The sequence below is a fragment of the Macaca nemestrina genome, chromosome 7 (genome assembly GCF_043159975.1).
Source record: "Macaca nemestrina isolate mMacNem1 chromosome 7, mMacNem.hap1, whole genome shotgun sequence".
NCBI classification, from domain to species: Eukaryota; Metazoa; Chordata; class Mammalia; order Primates; family Cercopithecidae; genus Macaca; species Macaca nemestrina.
In genome coordinates, this window is record NC_092131.1 from 124,765,155 (window position 1) to 124,785,161 (window position 20,007).

A 20,007-nucleotide genomic window follows, 5' to 3' on the forward strand; every position below is an offset into this window, starting at 1 on the left:
TGGCGGGCTGCAGGTCGTGAGCCCTGCCTTGCCGGGAGGCAGCCAAACCCAGCAAAAATTTGAGAGCAGCGCTGCAGGCCGGCACTGCTGGGGGACCTGGCACAACTGCCACAGCTGCTGGCCCGGGTGCTAAGCCCCTCACTGCCCTGGGCCGGTGGTGCCTGCTGGCCACTCCGTGTGTGGGGCCGCTGAGTGGGCGCCCCGCGCGAACTCACACTGGCCCTGGAGTGCAGCGCGCAGCCCCGGTACCCGTCCAGGCCTCTCCCTCCACACCTCCAGGCCAGCAGAGGGAGGGGGCTCCGGCCTCAGCCAGCCCAGAGAGGGGCTCCCACGGTGCTGCGGCAGACTGAAGGGCCCCTCAAGCACCCTCAGAGTGGACTCTGAGGCGAGGAGGTGCTGCGAGTGAGGGCTGCTAGCACTTTGTCACCTATCACTGGGCTCAAGTGATGCTCCTGCTTCAGCCTCCCAAGTAGCTGGGATCACAGGTGTGTCCCACCACGCCCAGCTAATTTGTTTTTTTGTAGAGATGGGGTCTTGCTGTGTTGCCTAGGCTGGTCTCAAACTCCTGGCCTCAAGCGACCCTCCCACCTCCACCTCCCAAAGTGCTAGGATTACAGGCATGAGCCAGGGCACCCAGCCTTCAAATAAAGTTTTTATTTGACCTGCTAAAATGCAAAGCTTTGTAATAGACTTGATTACATGTTCAAGTATTTTGATGTCATATACACAAATATTTCAATGTAAATTAACTGTCTGAATAGTTTTAGGTAAACATATAATACTATACTTAGCTTTTCATAATTTAAGGTACACTTAAAGTGTATTTTCCCACAATGGAAAAGCTCTGAACTGGTATAGAAGCAAATTAAGTAAATGCAAAGCATTTAATTATAAAATAAATATCAAAATTATATTTAATTTATTATTATTAATATTTTTAGAGATGGGGTCTTATTCTGTTGCTCAGGCTGGAGTATGGCAGCATGACCATAGTTCACTGCAGCCTCAAATTTCTGATCTCAAGAAATCCTCCTGCCTCAGCTTCCCAAATAATTGGGATTATAGGCGTGAGCCTCTGAGCACAGCTGAAGTTATATTTTAATGTGAAACTATTCTCTTAAGGAAAAAAAAAACTTGTTTCAGGTCCTGTACATCTTGCATAATTGAAATCTGCAATTAAAAAACATTACTAAGACGCCAAAGGTTGAAATTTCACTTTTTTTCTGGTTTACATTTACATTTTTGAATTGCATTTAACAATATAGTTAATGTCCTTGTTTTAAAAAAATTCTTTTAACCTTGTATTGAGCAACTGGGTTATTAAATTTACATTTTGAACAAAAGATATGAGGTACATAATGGAAGTGTATGCTAGTGATATACATCCCACCTGCTTTGGACATATTAGACTAGAGGTGAAGAAGACATTTACGTAGTTCCCTGTACTTCCTGGGAGAAAAGATAGACTGGTTAAAAGAATATGGAGGACCTTATATCTAAGAATTAATTTGAATTTAAGATTTCAAAGAATCTTTGGCTACATATTCTCTTACTAAAAAGAAACAATTCCATCTACTGAGCCATGGAATCTCCATTCATGTGAAAAATCTTCAGAGGCTAGATGAGGGCCCCTGCTTTTCTTCAAATGCATTTTCTGGCTTTGCCTCTAGACATTTCCCTTTAGCAGTTATTTTGAACCAGATATTGACTTCATTGAAAGCCAAGTCAAAATCTTTAGCTGAAAAGTATTAGTTTTCAGTGCAGGTTACATAAATTAAAGAAACAACAACAACAGCAACAAAAATAATTTCAGTGCCTTGCCTTTTTTGTGAGTCAGTCTCCTTGAAGGGCTTCCAGCTGGTGCATGTGGGTGGTGGGTGTGCATTAGAGGCTTTCTAATTGACGTGCAAGTGGTTGATAGAGCAATAAATCTAAACAGTGTAGCTTGTCATTATTCATGATAAGGAGACCCAGAGCTAACGTACAAACTGATACTTTTAGTAACATGGAGTAAAAGCTAATGTTAGTTAAAATTGACAATACTTTATATATATATTTATATATACAAACTTCAGTTGGCTCTTCACCAGGTCTCATCTTGTTTTAGGGATTTTTCTTTAAGATAAATATACTTCATGGAGTTTTAACAGATTGGTAACTTCAGCTAAAGCATATTACCAATACAGTAATAATACTGAGTCATATGTGGTAGAGAAAAAGTGCTGAATTTAGAGTCAGCCTAGGTTAAGAAGCCTGCCTTTTGAGAGTAGAATGGTGGCTTCCAGGGGCTGGGAGGTGGGGGAAATGGGGAGATGCTGGTCAAAGGATACAAAATTTCAGTTATGCTGGATGAATAAATTCTGGGGATCTATTGTACAGAATGGTGACTATAGTTAATAAGATTGGATTAAATACTTAAGATTTGCTAAGAGAGTAAATCTTAAGTGTTCTCACCACAAAAAGTAACTGATATGATAGATATGTTAATTAGCCTGATTGTGGTAATTATTTCATAATGGCTACCTATATCAAAACATCACATTGTATACTTTAAATATACATAATTTTTATGTGTCAGATATACCTCAGTAAAGCTGGGGAGGGAGAACCTGCCTTTTACTAGGTGTGTATACTTTTGGACAACTCAGCAAGCCTGCCTGAGCCTCTGCTTTCTCTTCTATAAAATAGGAATCATTTCTACCCTATAGAGTTGTTACAGTTAAGTGAGGTCATGTGTATAAAGTACAGCATAGTTACTGGCGTAACATAGACAGTACATGTAGCTGTGATGACTAGTGTGCTGTCTTGAATTCTAATAAAACAGGAGCTAATCTTAGTACAGCGGCATTGTCTGATGGATGGGATATAATTTGAGCTTTAAACCAAGAGTATGGGTAAAATCTTCCCTTCATGTGAAACATGTTTAGCCAGAATCCTACCTGAGAATTTCATAATACAGGCAGAGAGCTGTTTGAGAAAAGAGCCACAGATAGTTTTGCTTTGAATTTTAGGGCCTCTTCCAAAAAACGAAGAGACTTAAACAGGATTTGGCAAACGAAATAGTTTGGCCTTTTAAGTGAGCAGCAGGATGAAATATAGCAATATTAATGCACAGGAGGCTCCAATAATTAGAAAATATAGTTTGGGTAATCTACTTCCCAAAGACACATTCATTATTTGCTATGATAAATTCATTTAACTCCTAACCTGGCATTTGTTATGTATATGTATATGTGTATTATGTTTTAGCTATAACAGTTGCTGTTTAAGGTTATGGCTGTGTAGTCTATTGAGGAAAGAAGGTTAAGAAAGCATTTGCCATACTGTAAAACTCTTGTCCTGGTTGAGGAAGTCTTAGGGGTATTGTTTTTTTGAGCACACATAACATTGGATCTCTGAACTCTAGATAGAACCACTTACATGATGTGTTTACATTTTTATTTATTTAAAGAAATGTAATTTTTCATGTTCCTTCCCTACCTCTATCTAGAAAGGAACACTTTTGGCAGAAAAGAAGTTTAAAACCTGATTTTTTAAGAGAGGAAACAATATTGGCATGGTATTTGTGCTCTGAATGCTCCAGATTTAACCACCCTACTCGTATTCATAGTTCATATAAACAAAAAGTAAACGTTTAAATCTCTCCATTCTGCTTTGTTTAAAGTAAAGCAGATCTGAAGTTGCTGTAGGCAGAATACTGTTCCAATTCCAGAAAAATGTGAATTTATGAGTTTATATCATAAACTCACATAATTTCAACTTCATATGTATTATATTTTTAATATGATCAACTTGATATGTCTTAGTACCTGCATCTGGGATATGTATCCTTGCACAAAGATTGTGTTAGAAATCTGTAAAGAAATCACCCCAGCTTCCTAGGCAAGCACTGGCTAGGAAGCTGGGCAGAAATTCTAACTTTATGGTCAGTACTAAATTATAAGAAGAAACTAACAGCTATCAAAGAAAATTTTCCCCAGTACACTCCCCTGGAAGAATTGTATCAAGTTAGTAACAACTTTCTTGACTATAGATATATAGATAGTAATAGTTACCATTTTAAAGTGAAATTTATGACAGTTGGCTGTCTCCTTTTCTGTTTAGAACTATTAACGTTAAAAATGCCTTCTAGTTTAGAGATTTGGTGATCATTTTAGAAATAATAGCATTATAGAAATATTTTGAGTACTTTATGTGCACCTCATTTTCATCATCACAACAATCCTATTAGCTGCAGGTATTTGTCTCCATTTTAGACATAACGGCAATTGAGCCTTTGAAAGATTGAATAACTTGCTCAAGAATGCAGATTGGTAAGTGGGAGGGTCAGGATCTGAACCCAGCTCTTATTTATTTAACTGTAACAATTGAATAACGTAGTGGTTTATTTTACCTTCTCATTTTCAACTTTCTTGAGTTGAGATCTGAGCTTACTAATTTTCCATCATCCTTGTTTTCCAATATGCATTTGAGGTTATAAATCTTTCTAAGTAATGGCCAGGCATAGTGGCTCATGCCTGTAATCCCAGCACTTTGGGAGGCTGAGGCGGGTGGATCACCTGAGGTCAGGAGTTCGAGACCAGCCTGGCCAACATGGCAAAACCCCATCTCTACTAAAAATATAAAAATTAGCCGGGCGAGGTGGCACGTTCCTGTAATCCCAGCTACTCGGGAAGCTAAGGCACAAAAATCGAATCCAGGAGGTGGAGGTTGCAGTGAGCCGAGATCGTGCCACTGCACTCCAGCCTGGGCAACAGAGTAAGACTCCGTCTCAAAATCAATCAGTCACTCTTTCTAAATACCACTCTAGCTGCATCCCACATGTTCTGATATACCCTCCCTTTTTTGGTGTTTTGTTCCATGTATTTTTAAATTTCCATTTTAATTTTTCTGACTCACATAATTTAGATACTTTTTACATCGTTTTTAGAATTGTGAGTTTTTGAGGAAATATTTTTCAGGTCTATCTAGAGTTTTAAGAGATAAATAAAATTTGATAGAGAGTTGCTTTTTCAGAGTGCAAACTCATCATATTAAACCAGTAGTTTTAATCCGCTTTTGTTTTTCCTATAATGGGCCACACTACCTGAAATTTGATAGATTTTTGTCATCTATTTGTGACTGTCTATATTGGCTACTCTCTTGTTTAATCTTGCTGCCTCTAATGCTAGTCTTCAGCTCTGCCACACTGCTGACTTTTCTTTTTGGTTCACATTCTCATTGAGCATAAAATAACATGTAAATGGTCTTGTTCTGAGCCAATAGAAGCAACACAAACACATAAGACATTGCCATTCTATCTTTAGATGTGTTGTCAGACCATGGTCCACAGTTCCCTAGTGGAGTTTACAAGAAGGCTCTTTAGTTTGTTCTATGATTATTTTGGATTTGTGCTGCCCACATGATAACCACTAAGCCACATGTGATTATTGGGTACTTGAAATATAGTTAGTCTGACCTGAGACTACATTATTAAAATTAATTTTACCTGTTTCTTTTTACTTTAATATGGTCATTAGAAAATTTAACATTAAATATATGGCTTACAAGATATGTAAGTATAGATATATCGAATAACTCTGTTTGGGGCTTAACAGTGATGTGCGAAAATGCAGTGTAACAGAGGACAATTTTCCCCTTAGCTTCTACACGAAATTCTGGAAAAGCAGAGCTCAGATAATACATCTTAGAATTCCAGGTTTGGGCACGTGTTTTGGGTAAAGCAGGAATGATGTTCGTATATACTTACTTTCTGAAGAAAGCAGCCAAAAACCCAATCATCCACCAGAGAACACTAGCCATGTTGAATCCACAGGTTGGTCAAATTTCTATAACAGTCTAAAGATTTCATTCCAATCATCCCTCTAATTCTCAGACATGCAGTTTTATCATTAAGCCAGGACCATTAAAACCTGCTTTAAAAGCTTGTTTTGTCTAAAGGACTAAGGGAGCAGGAAAAGATGGGGATAGATGGCAAAAGTGGGCCCCTGTTTGACAGAAGGTTAGGATTAGGGTTAGGGTTAGGATTGGGGTTATACTGTCCCCTAATCTGCTTTCTGCTCCTAATGGCTTTTCCATTTCTCAGTGGCAGGTAGGAAAGTGAGGGGCTGATGAGGGACTGTACCTCTGTCACACCTCTTTTCCATTTTCCTTTATTGGATTACAGATTTTTGTGACCTTGCCATAGCCTGTAATTGTTAGACTGTGAGCTTCTTGAGGACAGGACACAGAGAATTAGTCATCTTTATATTACCTGTAAGGTACAGTAAGAACATCGACAACAGTAAAATCAGTTACCCAGTGCTGCTCAACTCTTTCCTGTTATGGTACACTTAGACAGTTGTAGTATTTGTACCACGGGATTCTGGCCACCCAGTACTTCTAGTCCACACAACTCTTTTGTAAGTACTCCTGTCTCAAGTTACTTTACTGCCATCTGTTGGAAAGTTACTGTAATAAAAATACACGGCTATAGTGACTGTTATGAGTGGTGCCCTCCTTTTGAGTTATTCAGTGTGCAGCCTGCTCAGCTGTACATGGTAGTCCTGAGACTACCCCAGGAGCCCACCTGGCCACCTAGTGGGCTGAGAAAATAAATACTTGAACCTCAACCCATGAGTGACACATCAAGGTTTCTTGGGAAATCTGATACTATGCTAAGGACTGGAGCCTCAACAGTAACCCTATAAAGCAGGAGTTCTTATAATTCCAGTGTTTTGGATGAGCAATCTGAGGCATAGAGAGGTTAAATGAATGGCCCATGGTCATGCAGCTATCAGATGGCAGAACTGGGATCTGAATGGAGGCAATGAGGCTACAGAACCTAGGTTCTTAACCACAGTGATACGGTAAACCTGTTAAACCGCATCAGATGCAGCAGTATCTCAGTCCTGCTTCCCTTTCTATCTCAGCCCACTGTAACTAGTTTAGACCTCAGCCCCTGAGTTCTTTGAGTGAGTCTATAGGTTTTGGCAAAGGAAGAGGTATTTGTGGTTTTTTTCTGCCAGTCATTGTTTGTGTTAAGGTTAAGTGCTATGCCTTCTCTATATTTCAGAATAAACTCTGGTCCTCTTCCCATCCTGTGGCTTTACTTCTCCACACAGTCCCTGTTCTTGGCATCACAGAGTGATCAACACAGACTGCTATCAGCCACCTGGGTTGATCCATTCTCTTCTAAATTCTCACTCTTGTAGATTCTAAAGCCACGAGGCCTATCTCTAGGACTATCCCTCCTTTCTGTTTCTGTTCGTTCCTTTAATCACCTCAGTCCCCTGCCACACCTTGTATAACCCTTAATTGCTGTACTCCCTGGCAACATCTCTCACTTTCTCTCCAAGTTATCTTACTATCTGATTTAAAAGGAAAGTGCCTCAGGGAAGGGATTGTCTTGTTATGTTGTGAAGCAGTATCTGACGTGCCCTATAAATTAGCATCTGAGTTTTGTATATACTAATTATTATTATTATTGAAATACAAAAATGCTTTCTGAACCATGAGGAATTAGACTAAGATATTAGTCTAATTGCCTGTAGATGTTTTTTAAAAAGAAGGAAAAAAGCCTCTCTTCCTGCCTGAGCTATCAGCCTCAGAGCAGCAGCCAAAATCCCTGGACTTGTTCTGGGTTATAGTCTCAGTGCTGTTATGTTTATTCAGAGGACCATGTTTGCAAGACAGTAAAATAAAGCCCTGTTGGTCATGTGGATCCATTTGGACCATTTATTGTGATCAGAAAGGTAGAAATGGCCCTGGAGCACCTGCCTTCAGCGTGTTTTGGCCCAGAATCTCTTATTTCCTTAGTGACATTTACAGGTAAAGTCAATGGAGTTCATTTTTGGGGACACAGTGGGTTTTAAGTAATTTTCATTTGTATTATATTTATGTTTACTGCCAGAGTGAATCAACATTTTCATTAGCATTTTATAATGCACATTAGCATTTTATAATACAGTAGGACTTGAATTTACTGTAGACGTGTATGACAGAAAGACTCATTTACAGGACGATCGGTCTTTTCCAGTGCTTACTTTGAGAATATACCTAGAAGAATGGTATCTAGCTAAATAGCTTGCTTTAAAAATCTTTATGTTAGAATTTGTTTGCCGGGTTTTTCTGAATATGAACGTTAGTATATTTTGATTAACAATTTAACAAATGTCCCTTCATGAATGAAATGCTAGTCAGAATAAACTGAGGTGACCTTAAAATTATCTATTGAAGGCTGGGCGCGGTGGCTTATGCTGGTAATCCCAGCACTTTGGGAGGCCGAGGTGGGCAGATCACAAGGTCAGGAGTTCGAGACCAGCCTGGCCAACATAGTGAAAACCCATCTCTACCAAAAATACAAAAATCAACCGGGTGGGGTGGCATACACCTGTAGTCCCAGCTGCTCAGGAGGCTGAGGCGGGAGAATCGCTTGAACCTAGGAGGTGGAAGTTGCAGTGAGCCAAGACTACGCCATTGCACTCCAGCCTGGGTGACAGAGTGAGACTCCGTCTCAAAAACAAAAAAACAAAAAAACTATTGAATTACTTGTAAATCTTAAGTAGAAAGTAGTAGAAGAGGTTTACTACTTATGCTAGTGTCCATGTGTGAGAGACAGTATGATGTCAGGGCCTTATTGCATTGTCCGACTGTGTAGGATCACAATTGACACACTGGATGCATTCAAGGTAGAATCACAGAGCATGCAATTGCTTTTTAATCCTCATCCATACTTTCTGCAGCATTCCTCCCCACCCTAAGACACAGTCTTATTACCCCAAATTGTTCTTCAGGCTTTTGGTAACTATAGAACAAGTTGATTAAAAATACAAGCTCATCTCATTTTTAGATAATTAACTCACTTTGGGGACTAGATTGGTTCCATTTCCAGGTTACATGGTGCTGCTCTAGGAGCAGTTGGACACTTTATGCTTGTAAAGATCAGGCCTAGGGAGTACTGCAGGGGGCTGGACAGTTCTAAGATTCAGGCTGCCAAAGAGCTGAGGGATTACCTATTATAGTGGTTCTCCAGCTCTGGCTATACATCAGAGTATCCTGGGGAGCTTTCTTTACAAGCACCAGCGCTGGAGCTGTACCTCTTCTGTTTACAACTGGAAAAAGTAAGGCCCTGAATTGACTTGTATGTGGTCATATACACTTCGGTGCTATGAAAAATCATAACATTAGGAGGCAATAACATTATTTCCAGATCCTAGTTGAAATGCTCTCTTATTTTGGATTGAGCAATTGTTAAATGAGATCATAAGCAGTGCAGAAAACAAGGTGGGACCACCTTGACACTGTCATTGGCTTTTGCATTATCTGCCCAATAAGAAAACTAAGTATAACAGAACCACCTTCAGTGCCTTCCACATATTATTCATATCGAGGAGAGACTTTACTGTCAGTTGTGACAAAACCTTAGTGTCAGTCTGGTTACATGGTAGTTATACCTCCTACCCAGGCCAGGACTTGTTTGTTCATTTTTTGTGTGGGAAAAGGTTTTCAATTGAAGCTTTAGTTATACCTGGTAAACAAAATGAAGCAGGTAAGCTCTTCTAATTAAGCACTTATTAAAGTGCTTAAAAATTTTCATAATGGAAGTGTGTTTTTGTTTTCAAACATAGGTACTGTAAAAATTTTAGATAAGGAGACAGAACAGTGTCAGTCATTCCCTTTGTAATTATTGAGGGCAGAGGGGCAGGAAGAGGTACAAATATCAACATTTACCGAAAAACTATGGTATGGAGGCCTTTTTGCTAGGCTCTGGAAACACAAAGGTTCAGCCCATGCCTTTGAGAAGTTTGTTATTTTTTATTCAGAGAGAACGTGTGTGTGTGTGTGTGTGTGTGTGTGTGTGTGTGTGTGTGTGTGTGTGTGTTTAAAATCTCTTGATAGTGATTTGTATTTCTGGTTTTTCTAAATACAAAGTTTAGTAAACATATCTTTATTACCATTTTAACAATTATCTTTTTGTGATAAGGCGAACAATTAAGCCAAACAACTAAGTCAAAATTTATTTTAATATATTTGAGTATATGTGTTTATATGTTAATATACAATGTGTGTATGTTGTTAATTGTTAATGGGTATGTACAGCATGTATGGGTTGTGCAGTGATTTTCAAGTGAGTGCCACAGATGAAAAATGCTACCTTACAGGTAATTGTGAGATTGAGACACTTGATGTAAAATGCTTAACACTGTGTCTGGCACATAGTAAATGTTCAGTAGTCCTCATTATCCACATATTTATTATACCACCACTGCTATAGAAATTCACAGGAAAAAGAGAACTGTAGGTTAAGGAGATCAGAGAAAAAGGAAAGCATAATTTAAGCAATACATTTTGCCTCTGTTTTATTTAACATGACTTTTGCCTAAGACTTAAACTGCTAATAGCAAACACTTTGGAAAGTATTATATAACATAAATATGTATTAATAACGTGACCTCTTTTATTTCAGGAACTTTATATTGCTGTTGGAATATCTGGAGCCATCCAACATTTAGCTGGGATGAAAGACAGCAAGGTAATTATACATCAGTGATGCTAAAAGAAAACATTTCCACATTTTAGGATTTGGCTTACCTTGTATGTTTCCATGTAGTTACAGTGCATGTAGTCAAGCCATTCACACTAATATAGATCTGGGAACCAAAAGAAATAAAAGCTACCGTTCACTGCCTTAAAAATTATTGGTCACAGAGGCAGTGCTGTGTCATGGAAAGAGGCCTGAACCTGAGTTATAGCTCCACTGCTAACTTAATGCATGATGAGTGCTGTCTGCAAACTCAGTTTCTTTGTCTACTAAATGTGGGTATTGAATGACAATCACTAAGGTGCCCTTCAGCTGTGACAATCTGTGGACAGAAAATGTGAGGCTTAAACAATTTGATGAGGTTCTGAACGTCTAACTTATTTTTGAGGTTTTGATCCCTGATTCTCTCTCTGTCTGCTTCACTTTGGTCCTCTAACCGTCACAATCTCATATATCAGCAGGGCCCCTGTTCTTGGGTTGTTATCAAAGTATAACCAACACATTTTGGGTTGGAGCATCAGGCCATCTTAATATCTCAGTATCTCAGTAATTATCAAAAGTACAATAAATATGGGGCTGGGCGTGGTAGCTCATGCCTGTAATCCCAGCACTTTGGGAGAACAAGGTGGGCAGATCATGAGGTCAGGAGATCGAGACCATCTTGGCTAACACGGTGAAACCTAATCTCTACTAACATGGTGAAACCTAGTCTCTACTAAAAATACAAAAAAAAAAAAAAATTAGCCAGGTGTGGTGGCGGGCGCCTGTAGTCCCAGCTACTCGGGAGGCTGAGGCAGGAGAATGGTGTGAACCTGGGAGGCAGAGCTTGCAGTGAGCCAAGATTGCGCCACTGCACTCCAGCCTGGGCAACAGAGCGAGACTCCGTCTCAAAAAAAAAAAAAAAAAGTCAAGTGTTTCTTTCCTCTACTTATTGCCCTTTTTTTTTTTTGACACAGAGTCTTGCTGTGTTGCCCAGGCTGATGTCGCCCAGGCTGGAGTGCAGTGGCCTGATCTTGGCTCACTGCTAGCTCCGCCTCCTGGGTTCATGCCATTCTCCTGCCTCAGCCTCCCAAGTAGCTGGGACTACAGGCGCCCACCACCACACCTGGCTAAATTTTTTGTATTTTTAGTAGAGACAGGGTTTCACCGTGTTAGCAAGGATGGTCTCAATCCCCTGACCTCGTGATCCACCCACTTCAGCCTCCCAAAGTGCTGGGATTACAGGCGTTAGCCACTGTGCCTGGCCAGGAAACACTTGATTTTAACTTGCTACTTGGACTACTCTGGAAGTCCTGTGTAATGACTCTGAACATATATTTCAGAATATGACACATTAATTCATGCATAATAATGTATGGTTTGAATTATGAACTTGTCTTTCATGAAGTCAGAGATGCCTCTGACATTCCTGCATTTATCCATTCAGATGGAAGCTTGATATAAAAGATAATAAAACTTTTAACAGGCTTAACTTCTTCTAACTTGAAATGCATGCACTACCTCTTTGTAGCTTCTAAATGAACTGGCCCAAAACCAGTCAGATTTTACAGTTGGATGGTAAGTTTCTTTACTGAGCTATGAAAACAGCAGTGCCAATAGGGAAAATGTGATTGCTGCATTAAGAAAAAATAAAAAGAAAGAAATTCCAGCATCAGCAGCCTTAAAGTATATTTTTAGCCAGCCCAGTTCAGACATAGCTAGAATTCTGCTTCTCTAAAAATAAAAGATTCTGCCTGTCAAGAAGATGCCAGTGAAAATTCTCACCCCACGCCAACAGGGCTGGATTGTGGGAAAGACACTAGGTAGTGTACGTCAGAGCAAATAGGGAACAGTTGAAGTAAGGAGACTGGTGTTGGGGGTCAGCCAAGACTTTGTATCTCCATCTAGTCAACAAATGTTTATTAAGATCGTTCCTTATACTAGAAGCTGGGAATGCTTAAATGAAAAAGGCATAGCCCTTGTTGTCACTGTCCCGTCCTGTTGTCTGTGTCGTCCGCTGTTGTCATAGCCCCATTATCTGCATAGGAGACAGTCTTTAGTTATATTGGTTTTAAGTTCTAAAATGGGATATTAGAATGGTTTAAATCTGACAGTTGCATTCCCTACAAGCTGCAATTTTAATTAGAATTCTGGTTTAGTTGAAGGAATTCAAGATTTGATTGTTAAATCAAATGAATCTAATGAAAGCAATTTCTGAACTAATATATAGTAATATGGTTGAGGCCACGTGCGGTGGCTCACGCCTGTAATCCCAGCACTTTGGGAGGCCGAGGTGGGCAGAGCACCTGAGGTCAGCAGATTGAGACCATCCTGGCTAACAAGATGAAACCCCGTTTCTACTAAAAATACAAAAAATTAGCTGGGCGTGGTGGCAGGCACCTGTAGTCCCAGCTACTTGGGAGGCTGAAGCAGGAGAATGGTGTGAACCCGGGAGGCGGAGCTTGCAGTGAGCTGAGATTGCGCCACTGCACTCCAGCCTGGGCGACAGAACAGGACTCTGTCTCAAAAAAAAAAAAAAAAAAAAAAAGTAATAATAATAATATGGTTGAATACAATCTATGTGTTTCAAAGCTCTGTAAAAAGGAAGAACTTGAGCTTGCAAGGAGCTATTGAGAGAGCTTTGGATACGAGCAAGACTTTATCATAGTTCTTTACAATTGATTATTTAGAAATACTATTTTAATAATCCGAAGAACAATAACCAGCCCACATCTTTTTTGTTAAATACTGTAGTGGTTCCTTGCCTACAGTTATATGCTCTCTCTCTAAAAATAACTTTTAAGGCAGGCATGGTGGCTCAGTGTCATTCTAGCACTTTGGGAGGCCAAGGCAGGAGGATCATTTGAGCCCAGGAGTTGGAGACTGGCCTAGGCAACATAGTGAGAACCCCATCTCTCCAAAAAATAAAATAATTATCTGAGCATGGTGGTACACCCCTGTGGTCCCAGCTACTCAGGAGGTTGAGGTGGGAGGATCACTTGAGCCCAGGAGATCAAGGCTTCTGTGAGCTGATTGTACAACTGCACTCCAGCCTGAGCAACACAATGAGACTCTGTCTCAAAGTAATAATGAAAATAACAATTGTTACATAGTACAATGAAGAAAGCTTATGGATGATTAAACTCCCAGATGTCTAAGTGGCCTCTAGGAGAATAATTTACCATCAATAACTAAACAAATCTCTGCTTATTGCCATGAAGCAGGTTACACATTCCCAAAAGACAAACACGTCAATGCAAATCAACATCTGCTATTCAAAATGTTTGTTCTTGTGCCTTTGAATTTGAGGCTCATGTTTGAAATTTGTTTATTGTCTCTGACCATGCGTCTTAATGTGTGTAGCATGTTTCTCTGGATTAGCAGTTACCTGGACTATACCATGTTCCAATCTTAGACATTCTGGCATATTCTGCACATCTCTCTGAGGAACCCCTCTAAGGGAAATACACAGATGTTGGATATCATGTAGCCTGTATTTTGAGTCATGCTACATCAAAATACTTAATGTGTTTTTTAATACCAGCTGTTTTCACCACATACAGTGCCAGGTAGGTAGAAACTTAATTTTACTTCTAGAGATTTGAATTATTTTTAATCCACAGTCTTATCCTCCTGCCTCCACCTCCCAAAGTGCTGGGATTATGAGTTACCACGCCTGGCCTGCATTTAAGAATATTTTTATAGCAAATAAGAGAAATGTTTGATAGCTTTTATAAGAGATAGAAGTAATTTGCTTGTTTTATTAATCTATTTGCTATGTACATAAGGACTTAAAGTTGTTTAACGTCCCTTAATAACAGGCTGACAAGATAGTTTAGCTTTCATATTGTTAGAATATCCCAGAATAATTTTATTTATTTTTATTTTTATTTTTGTTGAGACAGAGTCTCACTGCTGGAGTGCAGTGGCACGATCTCTGCTCACTGCAACCCTTGTCTCCCGGGTTCAAACAAGTCTCCTGCCTCAGTCTCCCAAGTAGTTGGGATTACAGGCACACGCCACCATGCCTGGCTAATGTTTGTATTTTTAGTAGAGACGGGTTTTACCATATTGGCCAGGCTAGTCTCGAACTCCTGACCTCAGGTGATTCGCCCATCTTGGCATCCCAAAGTGCTGGGATTACAGGCGTGAGCCATTGTACCTGTCCTCCAGAATAATAATTTTTAAATAATAAATGAAGGACAAAATAGTTTGCACTACAAAGGCTGTGGATTTGGGTATGGATTTGTTACTTTTTCACCTAGAATCAGTTTTTTTTTGGTAAGTCAAAAGAAGAACTTTAAAGAAAAAAATGATTTTAAATCTTTAGTACTGAGATGGGCTAGTTGTGGGTAAGAGAGAATTTTATTACATTCCAACCCAGAAATTTCTGATAAACTTACAATATTGACACAGATGCATCAAATCTTATTTTTAGACATTTTAAGAATGTTAATATATTGTAAGGGAAGTTAAAATGGAACTATCAGTCTGTGTGGAATGTTTTCTTGGTAAAAGTCAAAACTCTTTGTTTTTATTTCACAGACAATTGTGGCTATTAATAAAGACCCAGAAGCTCCAATTTTCCAAGTGGCAGATTATGGAATAGTTGCAGATTTATTTAAGGTAAGGTGCTATTATCTGGATTGTCATCCGAGAAACTCTTAGAATTGGTCAGGGACGAAGCTATTAAAAGAAAACATCATGTGTTTGTGTGTCTATGTTTATATATATACTGTTAATATATGTACACAATTTTGACCTACTTAAAGGTTAAGTTGCTCTAAGATTAGATATGTGTTGTTTATATAGAGCATTATAACTTTGCTTTTAAAAAAGAGTCCAAATTGTCTTTAAAATATCCACATGGCGGCCGGGCGCCGTGGCTTACACCTGTAATCCCAGCACTTTGGGAGACCAAGGCAGGCGGATCACGAGGTCAGGAGATCGAGACCATCCTGGCTAACACGGTGAAACCCCATCTCTACTAAAAAATACAAAAATTTAGCCAGGTGTGGTAACGGCCACCTGTAGTCCCAGCTACTCGGGAGGCTGAGGCAGGAGAATGGCGTAAACCCAGGAGGCAGAGCTTGCAGTGAGCAGAGATTGTGCCACTGCACTCCAGCCTGGGTGACAGAGTGAGACTCTGTCTCAAAAAAAAAAAAAAAAAAATACATGGTTTTTGGCATCTCATGTGCTAAGTTAATGCACAATGTGAAGTGATTCAAGTAATTTATAACCTAGAATCATATTTGGCAGGTACCCTAAAGAAATTAACATCAAACCCCCTTATTCAGGAATTTGCCAAGAATGCTAGAGCTTTTCAGGGTAGAGTAGGCACTCATATCCAGCTTATCTGACTCAATAAGAATGCTCTGCTTGCTGTGTTTGTGGGTTAATGGCCTTCCTTAGCTGATGAGTGTAGGGAGAGCACTTATTTCCCACTCCTCACACTCCACTTTTGAGTGTTCCTTCTCTCTTGCCGTTACCTCCATATTTGACCTTCCCATGAGAAAAATTACTTTCATGATATTAATTAGTGAATTACAGATGATGAGCACTTGATACTCATTTGGCCACATTTAAAGGTCATGGCCTGGTCTCTTTTCCCTGGGTCTGCCTACACGTTTCTAGGTTATCTTATGCAGAAATCACTCATGCAGGAATTGACACTGAAAATATAATCCAACCCTAGGAGAAGTGGGTTTGCTGGGGTAAGGAACCCCTCACGTAGAACCACAGCGAGGGGCTATGGGCCTCATGGAGAGGCTGTAGCCTGAGAACAGAGCTACAGGTGGTCCCCTCAGCAAGAGGATTGGCCTATTTCCGTGACTTCACCAGCACTGCACATGATCTAGAGGAACTAGTGACAGTGCTTGGAGAGCACATTTGTATTTTGAAGTATATGTTCATGCTCAGTGAAGGATGGAAATAGGACCCTGGAGCCAATTACTCCATGATGGCTCAGACTGCATGCAAAGACTAGGATGGGGCTCTTGCTCTGGCTCAGTGTTGGGCATACTTCCCCTCAGAAGGCCCCTGCTGTAGAGCTTAGATCTTGTCTTGGGAAAAACATTACCCCTCTTCAGTAACCCTGAAGCTCTGTATCTGGTATTTGGGGTTCAGGTAGGTCATCTGCTCGTGTTGCCTGGCCCAAGTGTGTAAGAACAAACAGTAAGGTCAGTCATTTTCCCACTAAGATGTTCCAGTGGGAAGGGGAGCTGATATGAAAAAGAGAATTTTTTTTCTCTGTATAATGATAACTTTGTTCAAGTAGTAAGAATTCAGTTCCTTACTATTGGTATGAATAGAGGAGTAAATATTCTTTTTATTTAAAAGCAAAATTAAATACTTTCTGAACCTTATCCATGTTTGCAAGTAGATGTATTACTGTATTGCCTTTTTTCCTCAAGAGAATATTTTAATAAACTTATAAGTAATTTTGTTTAAGTTAGATTCTTCTGTCTGCCTGTGTACTATGTGTTAAAACTCACATGGCAGCTTTCATGATAAGATAAACTGTTAAGCAGTTGGAAATTTTCAGTGTTCTTCCAATGGACACCTGCCTTAGGGCAGGAGCTTCTTTGTAGTCATTGTTGATGGAATGGGGTCACACACATTGTGGTCCTGCATTAAGGGCAGCTCCCAGGTTTGGCATGAGAATGTGTGTGTGTGTGTGTGTGTGTGTGGACACAGAGGTATCTCAGTGAGAAAGAGTCCTAAGACAGTGAAGTGGAACGAGGCCTTAAAAATCATCTAGTCAGCTGACTTCCAGTTTCAGGTTCTCAGGCTCCTTTTGTATTTTAGGAAGCCTGCTTTGGACTAGAGAGAGCTTCAGACAAAGATACTGTGTTTATTTGCTTTTAGCTAGAATTGTATTAAGGCAATGACTATCTCATACAGCTTAGAAGTTCTGAAGTACATGGCCAGGAGCGGTGGCTCACACCTGCAATCCCAGCACTTTGGGATGCTGAGGTGGGCGGATCACCTGAGCTCAGGAGTTTGAGACCAGCCTGGGCAAGATGGTGAAACCCTGTCTCTACTAAAAATGTGAAAAATTAGCCAAGCATGGTAATGCATGCCTGTAATCCCAGCTACTCGAGAGGCTAGGGCACAAGAATCACTTGAGCCTGGGAGGCAGAGTTTGCAGTGAGCCAAGATGGTGCCACTGGACTCCAGCCTGGGCAACAGAGCAAGAATCTGTCTCAAAAAAATAAAAATAGGCCGGGCACGGTGGCTCACGCCTGTAATCCCAGCACTTTGGGTGGCCGAGACGGGCGGATCACGAGGTCAGGAGATCAAGATCATCCTGACTAACACGGTGAAACCCCGTCTCTACTAAAAATACAAAAATTAGCCGGGTGCGGTGGCGGGCGCCTGTAGTCTCAGTTACACGGGAGGCTGAGGCAGGAGAATGGCGTGAACCTGGAAGGCGGAGCTTGCAGTGAGTGGAGATCGCACCACTGTACTCCAGCCTGGGCGACAGAGCGAGACTCCATCTCAAAAAAATAAATAAAATTAAAAAAAATAAAAATAAAGTTCTGAAGTACAGTTATATATATAGTTGATCAATACAAAAGTAGAGAAGTTAATCAGTCCTTTAAAAGTGCAGTTTGGGAGGCCAGGCACAATGGCTTATGCCTGTAATCCCAGCACTTTGGAAGGCCGAGGAAAGGTGGATCACTTGAGTCCAGAAGTAGGACACCAGCCTGGGCAACATGGTGAAACCCCATCTCTACAAAAAATACAAAAATTAGCCAGGTCTGGTGACATGTGCCTGTGGTCCCAGCTACTGGGGAGACTGAGGTAGGAGGATCACATGAGCCCAGGAGATTAAGACTGCAGTGAGCCATGATTACACCACTGCACTTTGGCCTGGGCAACAGAGTAAGACCCTGTCTCAAAAAAAAAAAAAAAAAAAAATCAGTTTGGGGGGAAAAAACTACAGATTATAAAAATACTAAACATATGGCAGACTCCTGTTTGTTACTGTGTGAGTAACACAAGCCAGGTACATTCTTTTTAAGTTGCCTGTTCCAGAGAGATGTGATTTGGGACAATCAGCAGGTTATGGGCACAACTAAGCCAGGGTCCTGCTTCTGTTCCCCCTCTCTCTCATCTCTCTGCCTCTCTGGCTCAGCAGGTACTACAGCTGAGTGGCTCACTACTACTATTGTGTACCTTGGATAAGGTGCAGTAAAAAGAATCGCACCTTTGACAGACTCTAGGAACCTACAGAGTACGCATCAAGTCGTTTTCTCAGCTGAAATCAGAATGAGCACATTGTAGGTGAATACTGTAGTAATTCTGACAGAAGAGTGCAGACAAAGTGGTTTGGTGAATATACTCCTCACTGGGGCGACCCCAGTTTTAAAAAATCAAATATTTAAAGAAAATATTTTAAAAATAAAATATTTAATACTTTTGATTTTAAAAAATCAAAAATACAATATTTGTATATTTCTTAATGTTATATATTTTTATATTTTTAATATAATTTTTGTTATTTTTTGTATTTTATGTATTGTAATTATATAAGAAATATATAAGAATATATTTATATAATGTTAAGAAATACAATTATACAAATTATGGGTGAGAATTAGCATTATCTATTTTGGATTATGATCTAAAGAAAATGGAAGTCAAATAATAGCGTACGAAAAGGACTTTTTTAGCCTAATTTTCGTGTGAAAAATTTAAATTGCAAATTGCATCATGTGTAGCATGTATATACAGCTGTTAGACTAATAATTCCCTAGGTGATATTTTGCTCACCAAGTAGAACCGTATCTGGAGTAAAAATGTATACGCATAACATTTTATTCTCTTACATTCATTGTTTTGCTTGACCCTTCAATAACCATTAGTTATGAAGGACAAGTGGTTTTTTTTTTTTTTTTTTTGCCTTAGAAATAATATGTTATAGTAATTAAGAGCTTTAATTCCAATTCTGCCTTGGCCGCATACTAGTTAAACTATCTTGGCTAAGATTTTAATCTCTGGACGTCAGCTTCCTTGTAAGTAATGTAAATATTACACTACCTCTTTAAAGGTTGTAATGAAGATGAAATGAAATTATACTGCACCTAATACTAATAGAGCCTGTGATAAACATTAGCCTGCCTGTTCTGTCCAGGTATATAATAGGTACTCAGTAAATGGTAAATATTATAATTGTAGTTACTGTGATAGGGCATAGGGCACCACCTATTTTTTGTTTAATATTAAACAGCTTTACTGAGATATAATTCATGTACCATAAAACTCACCATCTAAAAATGTACAATTCAGTGGGTTTTAGTATTTTCACAGTTACACAACCACTATCACACATTTCATCACACCAAAAAGAACTCCATACCTATCAGCATTCATTCCCTGTTTTATGTTCTGCATCCTCAGACCCCAGCCCCAGCTCCTGGCAACCACTAATCTACTTTCTGTTTCTATAGATTTGCCAGTCCTGTATGTTTCATATAAATGGAATTATGTAATATGTGATC

General features: G+C 39.6%; 1 protein-coding gene and 1 long non-coding RNA gene across 3 annotated transcripts in view; one reads left to right on the forward strand and one right to left on the reverse strand.

The window, feature by feature from the left end:
- Positions 1-20,007, forward strand: part of LOC105491011 (electron transfer flavoprotein subunit alpha) — a 102,390-nt gene that overhangs the window by 77,190 nt on the left and 5,193 nt on the right. For both annotated transcript variants that reach the window (XM_011757080.2, XM_011757081.1), the window contains 2 exons: positions 10,448-10,513; positions 15,047-15,127. In XM_011757080.2, the coding sequence (XP_011755382.1) occupies positions 10,448-10,513; positions 15,047-15,127 (147 nt within the window). The remainder of the gene's footprint in view (positions 1-10,447; positions 10,514-15,046; positions 15,128-20,007) is intronic.
- Positions 1-20,007, reverse strand: part of LOC139364415 (uncharacterized) — a 50,611-nt gene that overhangs the window by 16,315 nt on the left and 14,289 nt on the right. The gene's annotated exons all lie outside the window — the stretch shown is intronic.